The following is a 19,571-nucleotide window of genomic DNA, read 5'->3' on the forward strand; positions in this document are numbered from 1 at the left end:
TAGGTTTGTATCTTATTTATTTTCGATATGATATACTTAATGAATTACAAGATATTCCAATACCCAGAATATACCATTTACCATTTGTTACGGTTATTAACAACCACCTGAAAAAACAATAAAGTATTCAAATTAAATGGAAGAGGCAACAATTTATTTAGCGCGGATAGACTCACCTCTAACGCAAGTTGAATAACAATCATCATAGTTGTCGAAATTGTTACAGTTTCCACATTCTGTAGGCCCACCAAGTAATCGAAGCTGGCATTCATCGGTCTCATTGTCGTAAAAATATCGAGAATAATATCTGTTACAATCATCTAAATCTAATGGCAGAGAACAGCATTCACCTGGAAATTTCAAAAAATACAGCAATTCTACAGTTTAGTGGTCAACATGGTATCAAGAAGGCGCTTTAAAACATGAACATAGCCATTTTCATGTTTTAAAGCACTTTCTAGTGGCCAAGTGAATAAAACCACTAAACATTGGTAGTTGGGTGTAGGTTCGCGCCTGGCCAACGAGTTGCCACGTGAAGTTTTCCGGGTTTTCTTCAAGTAACGAAACGTGAAGAAAACATACTTTCTTATGGCCTAAATAGAGGCCAGTTTCCAATAGAAAATCTCTCGGAAAGAATTTCCGCGGCAAATCACATGGACGATCTGCCATGGGGGCAGATGTCTTTTATATTTTGTGGTGAACTAGCCACAAAAGGGGTGAGAATTGGAAGTTACTTTCGAAATTGGCCACACTCATAACCTTTAAGTTCCAGACAAAATGGCCGTCTTTTGAAACTATACCCTCATTTATTGAACGTATACTTACTATCTTGTGAATTTACTCGGACGAAAAACATAATGAAGCAAATGAATATGACAGTTTTCATAATACTTGAAGTTATCTTTATCTCCTACACCGATGTAGCGAATGTGGGTACGACGTATATTTATATAAGTCCATAGAAGAGCTCAACGACTTATATTTGTGTCACAAGTGTGATCTGTTGATTCATCACGTAATTTCAAATATTAACTTTATTGGATTTGAATTGAACACGTTACAGATATAATGTAAACACATTTGAGGTCTTTGTTGTTATTTCCGCATCTCTCTCATTAAGTACACGTTCTCAATTCTGAAATCTGTAATATAAGTAAAAGTACATATGTATTTACTAACTATGCATTGCAAAAATATAATATTTAAAGAATATCTTAATGAATTATTTGGATTATATTATATTCCTAATATCCGAGGGGCCCCAAATTCCATTATTAACAAATCACAGAAAATTCATGACTTTCAGCCTATTCTGCAAATACGAAAGAAACTAATAAACGATATTTGTCCATTGTCTATTCTAACTTTGTCGTATTTTTACCAAAACTGGGTCTTGAAAACAAAGAACATTTCCTGTTTTAAGGCCATTTATCTAACAACACTAATGTGCAGTGTGATGAATATAGCTGTTATACTTAGAAAACCCTGCCCTATTTTAAAAAGAATAAATAGATTGTATTAATTATAAATTCAATTTGAAATTTATTGATATTTCTAAATTAGAACGAGATAAAGGTGTACCATCGGTTTTCCATCATCCTTGGTTTCATATCTTTGCCAGATTAACTGTTTTGATCGATTAAAATGCCGCGGAGTCATTAAAGTATTACGTGTTAATTGCAGAAGAAAAAGAAAATAAATTGTTGGTATTCAAGCTTCTTTTAAGATCTTTCAAGAAAATATATATTTGTATCTTGCTAAAGTACATATTCTTCGAATATTAATCTACCAGTTTCATTTTTATCAGAAAATTTTCTTTGCTTATCTATGTAAAATGAAGATGAATTCCATCCATATTTCTTTATGTAGATGTAGAAATGCATAGTGGAATTTCAACTGACACTTTTTCCGTTCCGAAAGAATTCCGCAGAAAGAATTTCTTGGAATTTTTTCTGCGGTAGTTCAATGATTTAGTCTGGAAATTTCAAGTGTCATCTCGTAATTTTTCCTGAATTAAACAGGATGCTGGACAATTGAAAACGTATATATACTTTAATATTTTTTGCATTTTCTGCGGATAAAATGTAGAAAATTATATGGCTTATATTTAAGTTATACCTTTTATATTAAAAACACAAGGATAAATACAAAAAATAAAACGGAACGATTTAAAATAAAACATTAAACATTTCTGATTACTGTTCTTGCTACTATTTAAGCGAAAGAATATAGAAAATAATGCATACTTTTCAATAAATAGTTCACACTTTTTAAACCTTTTATAAACATTTCTTGAATAGCATAGAAATTAATAAATCAACATTTCAAATATGTGCTGAAAGGTTGCTTTTCAGAAAGGAAACAAAACTTTATAAAAATAAAGCACATATTTCATTATTATAGGATGAAGTTTAACTAATATACTAATATAAACAATTGAGTCGTTGATTTAACGTTGTTTCAAAGGATTATTATCTGAGTACTATACTACTGAAATCTGTGAAATATGTCGTTTATACATATAAATATACAGAGCATTAGATAAGGAAGCAGTTCGCTTAACAGAGCACTCTCTCCGTTTTCTCTCCTATCGATTATATGCATCAGAGCACCAAATAATAGTGTCCATTTAAATGAGCACTGTATTAATGGCTTTTTTAGAACAGCAGTCCGCATAATGGAGCACTGTTCTAAGGATGGTCTATAAAGATTTATCTTTTATCATACAGTACATTAGCACGACAGGGCTCTCTACACGACGGTACTTTTTGAAATATTTCATATGATTAACACAAAATGAGTGGAGGAAGTTGGTGATGTTGAACAGGACGTCCACAAAGTTAAGTCCTTGAAGTCACTTGCAGTTATCAAGATCTTTAGTTATAGTTGGTTTATAATATAATATGGTGTCAACAGTAGATGCATTTTCTTTAAACCCTTATTGATTTTTGTGCATTATGCTACGTTGCACAGTGAACGTTTGATGGATTTATAAATAAATAATTCTATCAAACATTTTATAAAAGGTCTGAAAAATTTATATAATATTGATTGAGAAGTATTTGAGGGTAGTTATTAATATCTGCATGACTTTTATTAATTGAAATTATCGTGTAATTTTTACTCTTCAAGGAGAGATACATTGATAAAGGTAGAACAATTATATCAGTTGTGAATTTTAGAATTTCAGCATAAATTTTATCTATAGTATATCAGATATAAAAGATATAACGCAAAAATATTTTGTTAGATAGGTTTTTATATTTGTTGTTGATATATGAACGGGTCAGAAATTCCCTTCTATTTCTCTAATTATCTGTAAAAGTTGAGCAAATAGAATTTTTAGCAGACAGGTGCTACCATTACAGTATATTTCGTTAATGTGAGCATTGTTTCAACGCTTTACTGTTTCTACAGGTAATTTTTTTTAATCGTTCTCCAGTATTCTACATAACAATAAAGTAAATCTTTTAATTACAGCGGAACAATTTTAGAAATACGCGTGCAAAGTTTGATGGAGAATGTTAATAGAAATCAGTTTAAAACCAAATTAAGTTTTCTTTGTTTATCTATTCATCGTTAAATATAGAACACCTACAGTTTAACAAGGCTTATAACTGTTGTATAGAACCCAATATAAATAGAAACGTTGACCAATTCTGGAATATTTTATCCGACTGGAAGCGAAAGAGCAATAATTTGCTCCTATCTCAATTTCCAGCCCTCCTAAAAATTTGAAGTTTAAGCAAATTTGCCTGTTTATGAAAAAGTTCAACGCTACACATTATACGATTTGTTTATAGATCCTTATTAGACAAATTTTCTAAGTTGCTCTGTTTCTATCCTAAAAGATACTTTGCAAAAAAGCTCAATTTTATATCATATGTTAGTCACTTTTACGATTATAATTTGTGGAATGTTTTACTTTATTCAAGGGGAGGGCAATTGCCTTCCTCTGCGGATCCCCTGAACATAAACCATTTAGAATAGATATATATCTTTCAATCTAATGTGTCATTCTGAATTACTATATGAGTAGTTTCAATGAAATTAACATTTTTATGACTTTTTTTTTGCTCTTTAGATACCGAGACTAGTTTTAATATTGTATGTTTTGTGTTTTATTCAATAGACGTATTATTAGTAATAACGTAAAAATGTATTATTTTACTTAAATCGGAGAGGTAGTTATCTAAACAGCGCAAGGGTAATATGAAATCGGGTTCAGACACAGGGTAATTGAAATCGATTTCATATCAGGGAGGTAGGTGTCTTGAATGGGGTGGGTTTGAAGTCTTTACACTGGCACATCTTGCGCATCATATGAATTATAAAACATCCGCTAATGTACCGTAATACAGTATTTGACTAAGACATTTCTGAATATAAAACTTTCTACGTAGACTCTCCGTACTCACTTTTAACGACAAATTTATTACCACTAAATTTCCACAGCTAAATGAGCAATTATTTATGGTGATATCGTCACAATGTCGGGCGGCAATTTTTTAATCATATTGTTAATTTATTTAATTTATAATATACGCCTTGATTTTAGTAGTGTCTTCCCCCTGTCCGTCATACTTCTCCTGTTAACAATGAGTCATGCTAGTCATCTATCTAATTCTGTTTAGAGAAAACTTTTTAAATTAAAATAACGTGACTTCTGGTGCAAATCGGAAGTCCGTATACACGAAATCGGGGCCTCCTTTCTCTAAGCTTTGATATTTTGTCTCTACTTTTATTTATCTAACACCGTTTTTAAGTTTAAGGAAGGACATTTTACATTATTTCTTTATCATGTATTTTACCCAAAAGACTAACCATTTTTGTCCGGAATTCGGCCATGTAGAACAATTTTTTAAATCCCGTTATATTCACTTAAGTACTCCCCATTCTGAGTAAATACGATCTTTCAAATTGACTATTCATTAAATTATTTTTAATAATTATTTAAAGTAATTTAATAATTAACTAAGAACTTATTAAATATGCATTTCAAAAAAATTACACACACTTTTATAATATATTTTTTCAATAAAATACAGATTTATTATTTAATCTCCATTTTGGAATTCCAATTTGAGTTAAGAGTGTAATTAACAAGATCCTGAAATTAGAAAAGAAATTAATTGTTATTTACATAATGTAAAAAATAATCATTTATTTATTTATATAAAAAATAATTATTTTACCATGTTTGCAGATTTGACAACAACCACTTTCAGTGAGAAAATTGTTTCCGTTTCCTCCAGCTCCTCCATACAAAAACGTGTCGCATGTATTCGTTTCAGAGTTATAATAGTATCTCAATAGGAAAGCCCTTCCTCGGCCGGCATCGGGTTTAGCAAAACAATCCTCTGAAAGTTAAGAATTTAAGTTATAAATACTTATGTTTAGTTTAAAATATTCAAGTAAAGGCACCGGTCTGAGAGTCCAGAGTTCGAATCCGGGTCAAAATTTTTACATACGGAGATCACCAGCGCTGGAATGGATTAAATGGCTGAACCCTTGTATTTAGTCACAGGTTCGGGCCTCACCAACCAGCTGGTAGAGTTTTTCAGATTTATTCAAGTGCGTAACACCTAACTAGGAGCCAGTTTCCCACATAGAAATTCCGTTGCCTTATCCCATTAATCCACGCCAATATGAACATATGACATAGGAATACCTCGAATGGGCCGGGACAAATCAATGATGAGTATAATTAAAAGGCTCTTTAAGTGCTAATAGAGCAGAAAAATTGAAAAATAAACATTAAAAAAATACATTCGATACTTACTTTTGGCATCAGCGAACGAATTAAAAAGTAAACAAAGGATAGCGGCAATTACTAAAATGGACTTCATGTCTAAGAAATTTATTCAAAATCTAATAAAATTTGTTTCTATTCATTTTATTTATATATATATTATTTTACTGCAAATTTATGATTTTATATTATTATGATTATTATTACAGAAAATTGTTTCCAGATGCGCTTTTATTTAGTAAGTTATTTTATGTCTTAATTATAAAGCAATAGAATGAGTATATACACACACAATGATTCCATATAAAATAAAATGATTTTGATTTATATCTATATATGCATTTGCATACGCTAAGGCTAAGAAATTGGCAGAAAGAATTCAGAAATATTTAATTAAATCTTCGAGAAAATCGATACAATACATGTGAAACAGATGGCATTTTATAATAGGATTATTAAGTATAACAATTACATTTCAAAGTTATAAAAATATTTAATCGTAATATTAAACGAAATTAAAATTTTACTCCACCGATTTATAGAATTATTTTCTAATTTTGGGATATAAAATTAAATTTTATGAAATTTTGAGATACAATTTTAATACAATAACCATTCTTCCAATAATGAACGATCAGGAAAAACCGCACCAAACTCTTACTTTTGGGGAATGTAAAGGAATTGCCAGATACATGGGGTCTCCTCCAGTCCAAACATGGCAATTGCGAGTTAATTATTTAAGTTTTTTTTAAATTTTTCAGTTACCTCTTTGACTGCTTCTGGATCCGTTATTGTCAAGTAGCGAGGGATAATTTTGGGGTAGACTACTCCCCGAAAAATTCTCGAGGAAGCACGCTCGGATTGCAAACCGTGTCCTGCTGTACAAGAATATTGTACCGTTTAGTGGGGGTAGAATCGATTGCGATAAAACGTGTCACGTAATAAATACTTCTTTTTTACTCCAACACTGAAGCAACACTGTCTACACACAATATTATATCATACAGGAGTTTCACGTTATCATCTATTAGAGTAACCTCTCTATAAAAGTAACATATACTTCAGTTTTGAGTATAATTTTAATATAATTTAATAATAATCAATTGTTAATTTGTTATTTATAAGTCAAGGCAAATTTAAATCTATCATCTATCATTTTTGATTTCATATAATTATTTTCTCGGATTCGTGAGGAGTGAAGATTGATATGGTTCGGTTGAGAGAGGGTGATAAAAACAATGGTGTTAGTCAATAAAATATACATTGATTGAATATTTACAGTAATAAAACTGCAAAACGCAAAAATTTGCTTGAGCTTAAGTAAGGCTTTAGGGATGTTTGAGGATGGAACCTCACAGTATTTTTTCTAGGGTTTCGAAGAATATTCCTGCCAAATTTGGTGCAAATACGTTGAACGATATAGAACCCTTTATCTAACAAATGTACCCGTACATAATAAGTTAAGAGATGGGCTTTAAGGGTGGTTGGGATAGGGACCGCCACAGTATCTTTTCTAGTGTCAAAGAATATTCATGCCAAATTTCATGACGATACATTGAGCGGTACAGAACCCTTTGTCTAACAAACATACACACATATTTGACTTTTATAAGGCATATAGATTGTATAAAATGTATAAGATATAAGAATTAAAATAAAAAAATTGGATATAAGCTTTTTTTACTTATTATTTATAATTGATTTGTGAATATTATTAAAATGTATTTCACTTACGATTATTTTAAATATAAATTTCAAAAACGAGAAGTTATACAAAATCGAAAATGCAGTTTTTTCATAATCGTTTTAGAAAATACCAACAAATTTCGAAATTAATATTTATAATCCCAAAATGGTTAATTTTTAATTAAAGACATCTTTGGGGAAGGTGAGTTATTTCTATATCCCTCTACATAATTTCAAAATTTTTAAATTAATCATTAGTAATAAAAATAATTTAACTATTTACGTGATTACTCATCTAAAATAATTATAGAATCCTGTCTCAGTGATTGCACATTTCTCATTGACTAGTGTTATGTGTATTGTATGTATGTTAGTGTTGTATTCATGTGTTGTTTGTTTGTTTGTATGTATGTGGGGAGGGGAGGCATAAATCGAGCTCTGTGTAAATCCAGAGACGATTTAGAGGTATAACAATCAGAAATAAATATTAATTAAACTAATGGATACATGCGTAGAAGAAGAGACTTTACCTCTCTTTCTATGAAGTTCTATCTATATAATTATTGATATAATTATGTTTTTAATTATTCGAAATTAAACTTTCCACGTTAATTGTATTTTATAAAATGTTCCAACCGCTAGAATAAATCTACTAGAAAATTTTACGATGTTGTAAATCAATGAATAAAGATTATAAATTTATTTTAAAAATGGCCAAATTTTTCCACACCAGACTTAAATAAACTTTTAAAAACCTAACATAATGTTTCAAAAATATAACTGGATTTGAAATTATTATTTCCGTTACATTTGTGTTTAATGTAAATTTGTGTATTTTCGTTGTAATTTTAGTTTTGCTAATGTTATTTTAGTCCTTCTACTTATTAAATGTTTGAATTTGCCGTTTAAAGTCTTCAAAGTTTGATTTTCTGTAAACGAGATTTAGTTTTTTCTACATTATTTCGTCGATTTTCGTATATTATATGAAACTTTGTGCAACTTTAAGAAATAAGTTTCTTAATAGGGACCTCCTGTCCCTAAGGTTTCCATATCTTTCATCTAACTCCATTCTCGAGATTAAGGAAAGACGGACGGACAGTCGAAAGTGGGAATTTATAGATCTACAATTTTTTTTCAAATTGCAGCCCAATTAGTACAAATTAAAAGCTTAAGTACGGACAAAATAAGACGTATCAATTGAGTAGTGTTAATATAAAGTTCTGCTAATATAAAACAAGAGAGACGGTTGCCTATTCCTCACCTAGATTATTTACTGTCTTACTGACAGAAGTCGCAAAGTTTTCTGTAGTTTCATTGGGCTTAGTGTCAATATTAAATACTCGAAATCGCAACCCCCCTTTTATAATCAAAACAGTGGACAAGAATTTGATACACCTTTACACTACCCATGGTTGCTAGCATCTGTTGAAACACAAAGGGAATGTTTGCATTTGAAACTTTATTGAAACTTCTAATGAATTTCCCTGTTTCTTCTGTTTTTGTGCTAGTACTTGATACATTATTTACTATTTTCGAGTCAAAGAATGCTTCAGCAATACCATTCATGAAACTAACTGTTGTCATGTGCAACAGCACGAAATCTAAGAGTACCTGCAGGATGAAAATATAAGTTTTTTTTTTTAAATAGGTTGTCTGTAAATTTTCATTTTCTCTATGAGATACTTACCGAGTAATCAGCATGCACAAATAAAAAAGTGTTAATTAATAATAATAATTGATACTATTTCAGGAATTCAAGTTTGAATCAATTGTCTAAAGTGTTTGCTATGAATGAATCTCAAAAAAATTTAATTACTCAAGTATGCGAAATGATATACAGTAAGCTATATTCTGAAAGTTTGTTTTTATCTGTTTAATTAATTTTATTCAAATTATAATTGTAACAAAAAAGAATTTAATTCTGAATTCATTGATATTATATATAAAAAAATTTTTAATTATATTTGTTAATATTAATATTAATTTTCAAAGCTATTTTTTATGTTAAATTTCTGTTTTGCTTTAGTTTTATGTGAATATAACTTTCAAAATTAATTTATTAGATATTAAAAAGACATCTTTTGAAGACGAAGAAAGATATAAGTTACTAGTATTTAATCTACAGAGGTATATTCAAAGTTTTATACCAGGTAATTAATTGAATTACTAGTACCTATGTTTATAGATTTGTTTTTTATTTTTTACTTTCCTTGCCCTCTCTGTTTTATATAACAGAGGAAAATTATGGCAATCGGTCAAAAAGTGACCCCTCCCAAAAATATTTTAACATTTTTTGACTCAGGACACCTTAAAACGTAGAATTTGGGTGCTTTTTCTGTACGTAGTGTTAGTGAGTGTGGGGCAAGATTCTGTTCGCCGTGTTTGAAGCTTAATAACTCTCTTGCTTTTGTTGAAAATTTCTGAAATTTTACAGTAAAGTTTGTGTGTTAGGGAAATTGATACTATTAAATTTTGGTGGTTAAAGGTCGAGTGGTGGGGAGATAAGGAGATCGTGTATATCTTCAATAGGGTGGGACTTAATAACGATTTTACTTGTTATTACCATTTACAATTTTTTTATAAAAACACATCCATACTCTCAAAATTAAACATTTTGCCATTTTGTAATAATTAAAAATATAAAAAATTTTCAATAATAAAATATCATAATAGATGGCACTATCCACGCAGTTTTAATTGTTGCCGTGAAAGTTAAACAATTCGCTACTGTATAGAGATGGCTATTTCCTTGTAAAAAACGTTATATGTAAATCTTGTTAAATGAGTTTTTATTATCAAATAAATGTTGGAAAAGTAGTCTTTTTTTCGATTGCTGCTTGTTTATAATTGTTTACAGAAAGATGTAGGAAAATAATGTCCATATTTTGTTATACAGAGTGGCTAGAAAGTAACTAGTCATTAAGAAATCACTATAATTTTTGTAATAATAATGCAATAGTAATACTATTTATATATTCATGTATAACGATCGATGTAATTTCACAAATCTTGAACTTTTGTTATGGAAAACGATCGAAAGAGGCAATACGCGCATTGAAATGAAAGATGGTCGGTCGCTTCTCTGTTCCGGGGCGAGCGCAGATTTCTGCACGTTATGTAGTGTGGATATCAGTGATTGTTTGCAGAAATGATAATGTACAGTGAAGAGTCATCATGTCAAAATCTATCCGAAAACAATCAAGAATTGTCATTCAAAGTTAAAATAACCACAGATTCGGTTGTAGACGCTCAGAGATGTGTCCGTTTATCCACATCACAATCTGAGGAAATTGTGTTCTTAATAAAGGATATCGGTACCTATACTGAATTTTACGGTATGCACCCGTATTTTCATTTAATGGGATACATATCAAATAATCTTTATTGCCTTAACTGCAGGAATATAGAAATTATGGTGATTTCTCTATGTCTAGTTAATTTCCACCTACCCTGTATATTTATATATAAGTCCACATATGCCAGGTATATCTAAACTTATGACGAGTCTCCACACCTACATTCGGACTTGAGTAACGTAGTATAGATAAACAAAAATACGAATGGTGAAATACTTGGTCGTTAGAAAAATGTGATAACATGAGATATTTAAAACCACTGAATACTGTTGGTCTGTGGTGGGAGTTCGATTGACCGGCTAATCACGTGGAGTTTTCCGGATTTTCTTCACGTTATTAACACGTAAATAGAACAATGAAAGATATTTTCCTCATTTGTCGCTTTGTAGGAATAAAACCAAACCAATGCAAACTTTTATATTATCTTCAGTAATTTTCTATTTACACACGTTTTAAAAATTTGTTTATATCAATATTGAAAGCAATATAAATAATAATTTATTTTATTTTCACAAACAAAATATTTTACAATTTTATAATATTTTATTTCAGATGCCCGTTTACAGCTATTTGGGTCTTCATGCAATGGTTTCGGATTCAGAAACAGCGATCTCGATATATGTTTTACTTTAAAAAACAGAACTGATGAGGTAATCATACTTTTTCTCTTTGCTCCTAATCCTTTATATACAAAATTTTGTCATAAAACAGGTAAGACCAATTTGAAACACGTGCATTGCATTTGTGATTCGATTAACAGACATTTGGACCTCTTCGTATATTCGTATATCAACCAGAATGATAGACTTAGTAGAACGCTACAACAATGAAATTTCTCATACAAGACGTTATAAAAGTAATTATAATCGCTTACAATCATACTAGTTCGTTTTTTCTGGTTGGGATAGCACAAAATAATTACGATAAAATATTTCCTGCAGTGTAGATAAATTAATATAATCTAGGTGTCAGTGCTTGAATTCTGTCTGTAAGGACCTGGCATGTCAGGGGTTTGGGATTTCTACAAGTATCTGAACAGAAAATGCTGTTTCAGGCAGAACCATAGTGTTTTTGGCACCCTTGGCTCTTGCCCCGTTACCAATGCATTGGTACGACTCTGGTTTCAAGTATTGTCTTTAGTAACGTTTGGATGTTGATTCAATTCTAATAGGAAGGTACCATCTCATTTCAGAGGGATCTCATAACATACCCATTACAGGTTCGACTATGCCTTTAATGGAGGCCACCGGGTGGTTAGAGAAGGCCAGACTCTCCAAAAAATTCCTTGAGACTTTCGGTCCTGTGGATTCCATCCTGACATCCCTAGAGTTGTAGACTTCCTCCTTAACCGCCTAAGCGATCATCGTTATCATTTTATACAGGGCATAATTAAGATATAATAAATTATTGAACAATTAATGTGTATAACTAACTTTAATTCTTCTTTTATTATTTATTTAACAGATTAATTATCGAGGCATTATTATCGCACATTTAACATGCAAATTAAGGAGATGTCCAATGGTTCGATATGTTGTACCTGTTCCAGCAGCAAAAGTGCCTATAATCAAATTTTCGTTCAAATATGTGAATAAAGAAGCGGATTTAAGTCTTTTCAATGATTTGGTGGGTAATTTATATTTTTCTCAACAATAGTTATTGTATTATTTGATATTATTTATATTATTTCTACAGGCAGTATACAATACTAAACTCCTTTCCACTTATTGCAAAATTGATTCACGCGTTCAGAAACTTGGTTACGTTGTCAAATATTTTGCTAAGGTAATTCATTTTAACTATTTCTGTAGATTTATTTAATAAAACTTGCATATACCTTAATATTTTTAAATGTTTGTGGAAGGTTTGTTACATATGTGATGCGTCGAGAGGAGGTTTATCATCTTACGCGTATATTTTAATGTTAATATATTATTTACAACAAAGAGATCCACCAGTGATTCCAGTTTTGCAAGAAGTAAGCTAAATCTTTTCTATTATTAGTAGATTTTATAGATTTTTTTCTAGTAAATAAATATATAGGTTAATAATGGATCAATAAATAACCAACCAAAAGCAACCATATGACATATGCTCATTAGCCGGTTACTTATTAATCCACCCAAAAGTGCGTTATCCTGTGGGCAAAAAGGGAAATTGCTTAAGGACCCCACCAACAGGGAGCCTCAAATCTTTTATATGATAATATTTCCCAAATATTTTTTCAAAGAAAAATGTCTGATGTCAACACTGTACTAATTTATATTTTTCTGGGCGTCACTGAATCCACCCTTATATTTTCAGTTATATGATCATTCCCAAGCCAGTCCAGTTAGAATAGTGCAAGGATGGAATACGTGGTTCTACGAAGACATTGACAATTTAGTATGTTGTCGATTTAAAAAAAAAAAAAAAAACTTAAAATATTTAAAATTTAAGAAAAAAATATGACTTACTTTTTATAAATTTCAGTCAAATGTTTGGCCAGATTATAAGAAAAATACGGAAAGTTTAGCCGAATTGTGGTTAGGATTTTTGAATTTTTATACGGAAATATTTGCAAAGAAGTTATTTGTTGTTTGTATTCGTCGACATGCACCTTTGACACGTTTAGAAAAAAATTGGTATTGGAAAGTAGAAAACAGTATAGCAATCGAAGGTAAAATTTCGAATAAATTATACGAATTAATTATAGCATTTAACATAAAATTTTTAATTTTATAATTTCCAGATCCCTTCGACTTGAGCCATAACTTAGGAGGAGCAACTCGAAAAAGTAAGGCTGCTTTCAGATTACGCTAACGTTTTGTGTTAACACGCATTGTTGCGTGTTATGACGTATTAAAGAAAAACTCATATTACGCTGAAGTATCGTATGCTGACGACAGAAAGAATCAGTCACATATTATCTGTATTAACATGCCATCAAACATTTTCGGTTTTCATAAGCCAGAACAAGCATTTTCAGCATCGCTTTTGATTTTTGTGTTTGCTGTAGGCGATGAAATTCACCAAATACAGTGCTGATCTATCAGTATTAATTGGATGTAACAAAGCTCTTCTATGTTGTATAATACTGCAACCAAAATCTCCTCAACCAAGGACGACGCCAGCCAATGGGTAAGGGAGGGCAAGATGATGTAAATTGATAGAGGATATGAATTGTATGTAGGTAAAATAGAAACGATTCATAAAGTTTTAATCATTTACTATGTACCGGAAAAGAAATATCTCAAATAAAACATTTTCTTTAAGTTACAAGAAGCCTAAGAAGATTATTTTAATTAAAACTTAGCATTTAAATGACTTTTTCGAATTTCTAGGGGAAGGCAACTGCCCCTCTGCCCCTCCCCCTGATGACGCCCTTGTCCTCAACCGTCATCCGTTTTATCAAATTCATTCAAGAGTTGAGGAATATCCGTTTCCTCAAACAAACCGTTTTTCATGAAAATACCTTCAACCAAGCACTCTAAAACGATACAAACTTTGAGTCTGATGACAACACACTGAAGCAACATACAATGTGAACAGTGAACAGTTTGTGTTTTTAAATCTGCTGTTTGGTGATGTGATATAATAACACGTCATTACACGCGTTAACGCGAAACGTTAGCGTAATCCGAATGTTGCTTAAAATTTTAGTCTTCTTTTATATTTGTAAATGTTAATTTCATTGTACTAATTAAAACTTTTTTTTCCTTTCAGTGAATGATTTTATATTTTCAACATTTCGCACATCTTATGAACATTTCCGAGCCGAAACCAATGTAAACGAACCGAACGCCATTTTGGTAAGCTTTCAGATATTTAGAATTTCAACAATTTCTATCGGTTGTGAGACAGCTCGATTTGTTTTTTGCAATGTGGGATTCGAGTTCGAAGCATACTTTTTCATGAGCAGATCGTAGTGAAGCTTCATTTCCCATTTTTTTACTGTTATCAAGTGAAGACTGGTCATTTGCCCTCTGCTTACTAGGCTTTTAAATGCAGCCCTATCGTGGGTTCGGACCGACCCACATTGGGGCGACCGAATGGTGATGAACAGAGGTACCACCTATGAAGTCTTTTTCCAGATTCGATCTCAGATCCTCAGAGCAGTAGGTTGCCACCCTCGCCGCTTCAACGTCAATGCTATTTTATAATGACATCACATATTTACATCCCAATGTTATGATGAGCAGGGAAAAAGTAGTTTTATATTTTAACTATTTTCCTATTGATCTTTGTTCTATTAATAATTTCTTCGTATATGTACGATTTGATTACTTTTATTAATCGCTATTTTCAAATTTCTTTTACAGGAACATTATTTTAATAAAAAGCTTTTGACGAATGATAAAAGTGCTCCAATTAAAAAAATTTGCAAGAAATGTCTAAGACTTAATCACGTGACAAAAGAATGCCCTCTAAGAAACAGAGAGAATTTCCATATGTAAATAATCTTCATTTATTATTTATGGAATTTTACTAGAACGTGAATAAAACTATCAAGAGACAATTTTATTGTTTTTTAAATGATGTGATGCTATTTTTATTCCATGAATTAGAACATTAACTTATATATTCACTCCTGAGTCTGCAAACTTAGTTTGTTATGGAAACGAATATAACACACGTTTTAAATACGCTTATAAATATTTTTGAACCAGCTGAAATAGAATTTAATTATAATTATAAAACATAATAATCTTGATAACTAAAAATTAATTTATATCCAATTATTCACAGCAATATTCTTCATTTCTTGAACTGTTGCGAGGGAGAGTTGAGAGAATTTTAAAGTGTATAAAATACTGTATTTATAGTTATTTCTGATATTAAATGATAAATATTAGTTGGATATTTATTATATTAAATGTAATTTATATAAACACACAATACATTAATACTATTTTAATCATTAAGAACGAATATAGCGTATTTATATAATTAACCATTAATGAAAATAATCACTCTTAATAAAAATTTTTTTTCGAATTATAAAAGTAAATATAATAACAATAATTACCTTTGAAGTTCTTCATTGTTCAATACATGGAGCACCAATAGAGTAACATGAAGACTATTTTAATCGACTTTAATGAATTTAAATACAGGTATACCTCGAGTTACGTCGTTCCCGATTATACGTCGTTTGTCAAAAAAGTATATGGAAAAATAAAAATCAAGTTTAAGTCAGTTTATTCGACTTTAAATCCGTCCGCCATAAACATTGAAGACGTAATATCACTAGAAAAGCGTTGAAAGCACATAAAATCATATTAAAATATGTACATTTACAGTAAATGTTAATATAATCATCATAAATCCTAGGAAACGAACCATGAAAACATCTGTGTTTCTGTGTTGTCGTCTTATTTAGCGGTCTTTAAGTGCTCATTATTGGCGTTTCCTCCATTATTGGCGTTTAGTTACGACTTACGTCGTAACTACACAAGTAAATTCGACTTACGTCGCCTCTCCTGGAACCAATTACCGACGTAAGACGAGGTATACCTGTAGTCCCTTTTCAACAAGGAGAGATTGTACTTTCTTTGCAGCTTGTATAATCTAATTAAATATAAAAGTTATATTATATTAAAATTTATTAAAAAATAATTATTAGTATAAGAAGGAGCTTAAAGGTTAACGACAAAAACTGACCAAAGCAACTTATAATATTTCGACCGGTGTTCTACTAAAACGCCTACACAAAAAATTAGAATATTCACCTGACTGAAAGTATAGTGTACATTTTCTCATGAACAACATATAGTACGAAACTTTCTTTTGACCCTACATAAACAATGTCTATGTATATTTATTATACCAATTAATCAGACAAATTAACTCAAACTTTTTTTTTGTTACAAATGGAAATTAAATGACAAAAAAAAATAGTATAACAGTTTGACGGTGACAAAAAATTAGAATATTACTAAATGTGGGTTAAATATAGGAAATACAATAAAATAAACTTAATAAAATATTTTGTGGCATCGCCGTTTGTCATAATTAGTGCTCGCAATCTGTCGGGAATGGTGCAGATTAATGCTTCGCATTCGTTTTTAGTGATGCAATTCCAAATGTATCGAATGCACGTCATTAGTTCCTCTTTAGATTTTGATCACCGTTCATTAAGTCGTCGTTTCATGATTCCTCATAAAATTTCAATTGTTTAAGTCTGGGAAATTGCTTGGCCATGGAAGGATTGCAATCTGTCGTTCTTGTAACCAACGTATCGTTGACTTCGCGGTATGAGAGGATTCTCTCTTGTTGAAATAGAAATGTTTTCTCAATTAAATCCTCTACCGATGGTATCATAAATATCTCTAAGATGTCTTGATATGTCTGTTCATTGTCCCGAAGAGTGTACAGTACAGTCGTCCTACGCCGTTAGCACTCATGCGTCCCCAGATCATGACAAATGATGCAAACTTCACGGATCTCTTCATACAGTCCTTTTCGAAGGCCTCTTTGATTTTTCTCCATACACGTGGACCTTGCTCACCACAGGAGAGACAAAACAGGGATTTGTCACTGAAGAGAAATTATTCCAGTCGTCTTGTTCCACTTGAGCATCTCTCTGCATCATGACACTCGCTTGTCGTTGCTTTTTCGTTAGAGATGGCTTCGTCTTGGGAACACGGGAGTTGAAGTGCAAGTCGTGCAACCTTTGGCATGTGGTTCGGCTACTAACGATCACTCCAGTTGCTCTCCATTGTGCATGCAAATGTTTAACGCTCTTAAAGCGATTTCGCACGACAATCCTTTTCAAGTTTCTCTCATCTCTCGCAGTCGATGCTCGTTTTCATCCACATTTCTGGGGTTTATTAGTTAAAACTTGAACACGGTTTTGTTGTTTCAGTAATCTACAGACTGTTGACTGCGAGCGTTTTATGATAATATAATTCGCAATTTCTTTTTGTGTTTTTCCTACTTTGTGTAAGGCTATGATAATATCGTTAGTTCTGTCACTGATGTCGCGCTTACGCCTCATGTTGTATTGTTATTCTGCTCTGCCCACCAATATACAAATTTGCATTATAATTTAGTTCTTTATGGGTGTTTGTTTGACTGTTTTTGCTAATATTCTAATTTTTTGTATGGTCAAACTGTTATTCTATTTTTTTTGGTCATAAAATTTCCATTTGTAACAAAAAACATTTGAGTTAATTTGTCTGATTAGTGGGTATAATAAATATACATAGACATTGTTTATTTAGGGTCAAAAACAAGCTTCGCACTCTGTGTTGTTCATGAGAAAATGTACACTAAACTTTCAGTCAGGTGAATATTCTAATTTTTTGTCTAAGAGTTGTATTAGTCAAGCTCCAGAACCTTTGGATCCTACTATGTGGAAATACAATAGAAATGACGTGTTTACTTTTTATTCTGTATTATTGCGGTATGATAAAAACATTTTCAGAGTTGCGGAATGTCGCCGCATGTGTGTATTACAGTATCTCTGATACTGTGTTACTAAATCCAGTGAATGTAATGATTAACTTGCAGAATTACCTGGCGTATAATAAAAATGTTTTAATGGACGGTGGCAGAAGCGGAAAGAGAATCAATTTTTTTCTGGGCAATCAGGAATCGAATCCGAGTAAGAAACTTTAGGAATTTTTCATGAGACCCGTGTCCCAGATATGACAGGTCCCATTTTTCATCTGCCGCCTGCCCTGTTCTGTGTCCAAGTCGACCTCACGATGAGTGTCGAAAGAAAAATCGTCTTAGTGCCAACAGGATGGAAGTAGCAAAACATTGAATTAACCAGAGATAACGTAGTCATTTACTAAAGGTGTAATGCCGTTTGAAATTCAAGAAAACGAGATTTCATTTTAAACAATTTCCCTTTCACTTTTGTAGAAAAAGTGTAAGTCTGTACTTAACGTTATAAAATATATTTCCCTATTACGGTTATTGCACTTGCTCCCATTTCCTTGGCATATATAATTGGTTTTACATAACTTTTTCGTTTGTGTTATCCGAATATGGAATTAATTTACTTCTCGTAATTAATCAAGATAACTGTTCATAACAGTAAAGCGTTTTAAAGTCTTTTTTTACCCGATTCGAAGTATTAAGTATGCTGATATTTAAATCTCCAAAGTAAAAAACATTATTGTTAATGGGAAGGTTTATTCATATAAGGTAACGCGAAATATGGGCAATCTGCCGATTTTAACTATACAAGTATACCTCGAGTTACGTCGTTCTCGATTATACGTCGTTTGTCAAAAAAGTATATGGAAAAATAAAAATTAACTTTAAGTCATTTTATTCCACTTTACATCCGTCCGCCACAAATATTGAAGTCGTAATATCACCAGAAAAGCGTTAAAAGCACATAAAATCATATTAAAATATGTACATTTACAGTAAACGTTAATATAATCATCATAAATCCTAGAGAACGAAACACGAAAACATCTGTGTTTCTGTGTCGTCTTATTTAGCGGTCTTTAAGTGCTCATTATTGGCGTTTTCCACGGTAGTTCCAATATCTACCATTTGGCGTCGTTGTCAGCGCCACTCGATATTGGTGAATTTAACATAAATTAGTTTATTTTCTACTATCTCAAAATAATTTTAATAACTGTATTTGTTATTTAACCTTAAAAAATCATTTTATTTTATAATGTCTTAAAAAAACAACATTCACAAATAAAGAGTCCACGATGTACTGTAAACCAATAAATTGTAAACATGTATATTTACATGTACTGTACTGTACGTACATGTATTCGTAAATTTAGATTACTTTTTTCTGTACTATATTAAAAACTAAAATT

General features: G+C 31.1%; 2 protein-coding genes and 1 long non-coding RNA gene across 3 annotated transcripts; 1 reads left to right on the forward strand and 2 right to left on the reverse strand.

The window, feature by feature from the left end:
- LOC136972097 (uncharacterized) lies at positions 1-291 on the reverse strand. The gene is made up of 2 exons (XR_010880281.1): positions 177-291; positions 1-107 (listed from the first exon to the last, which is right to left on the reverse strand). It is a non-coding gene; the product is annotated as an uncharacterized lncRNA (long non-coding RNA).
- A 4,736-nt stretch (positions 292-5,027) lies between these two features.
- Positions 5,028-5,889, reverse strand: LOC136972098 (kunitz-type serine protease inhibitor LmKTT-1a-like). Its single transcript, XM_067266656.1, has 3 exons — positions 5,783-5,889; positions 5,196-5,360; positions 5,028-5,110 (listed from the first exon to the last, which is right to left on the reverse strand). Exons 1-3 carry the CDS (start codon positions 5,847-5,849, stop codon positions 5,100-5,102), a joined length of 243 nt encoding a protein of 80 aa, XP_067122757.1. The 5' UTR covers positions 5,850-5,889; the 3' UTR covers positions 5,028-5,099.
- A 3,338-nt stretch (positions 5,890-9,227) lies between these two features.
- On the forward strand, positions 9,228-15,292 carry LOC136972089 (terminal uridylyltransferase 4-like). The gene is made up of 11 exons (XM_067266645.1): positions 9,228-9,277; positions 9,502-9,588; positions 11,347-11,444; positions 12,259-12,420; positions 12,490-12,579; positions 12,659-12,772; positions 13,099-13,179; positions 13,267-13,453; positions 13,526-13,570; positions 14,500-14,585; positions 15,096-15,292. The coding sequence occupies exons 1-11, from the start codon at positions 9,268-9,270 to the stop codon at positions 15,228-15,230; spliced, it is 1,095 nt and encodes a 364-aa protein (XP_067122746.1). The 5' UTR covers positions 9,228-9,267; the 3' UTR covers positions 15,231-15,292.
- The last annotated feature ends 4,279 nt before the right edge of the window (positions 15,293-19,571 follow it).

The sequence above is a fragment of the Centruroides vittatus genome, unplaced genomic scaffold (genome assembly GCF_030686945.1).
Source record: "Centruroides vittatus isolate TY-2023 unplaced genomic scaffold, ASM3068694v2 contig_2787, whole genome shotgun sequence".
Classification (NCBI taxonomy): Eukaryota; Metazoa; Arthropoda; class Arachnida; order Scorpiones; family Buthidae; genus Centruroides; species Centruroides vittatus.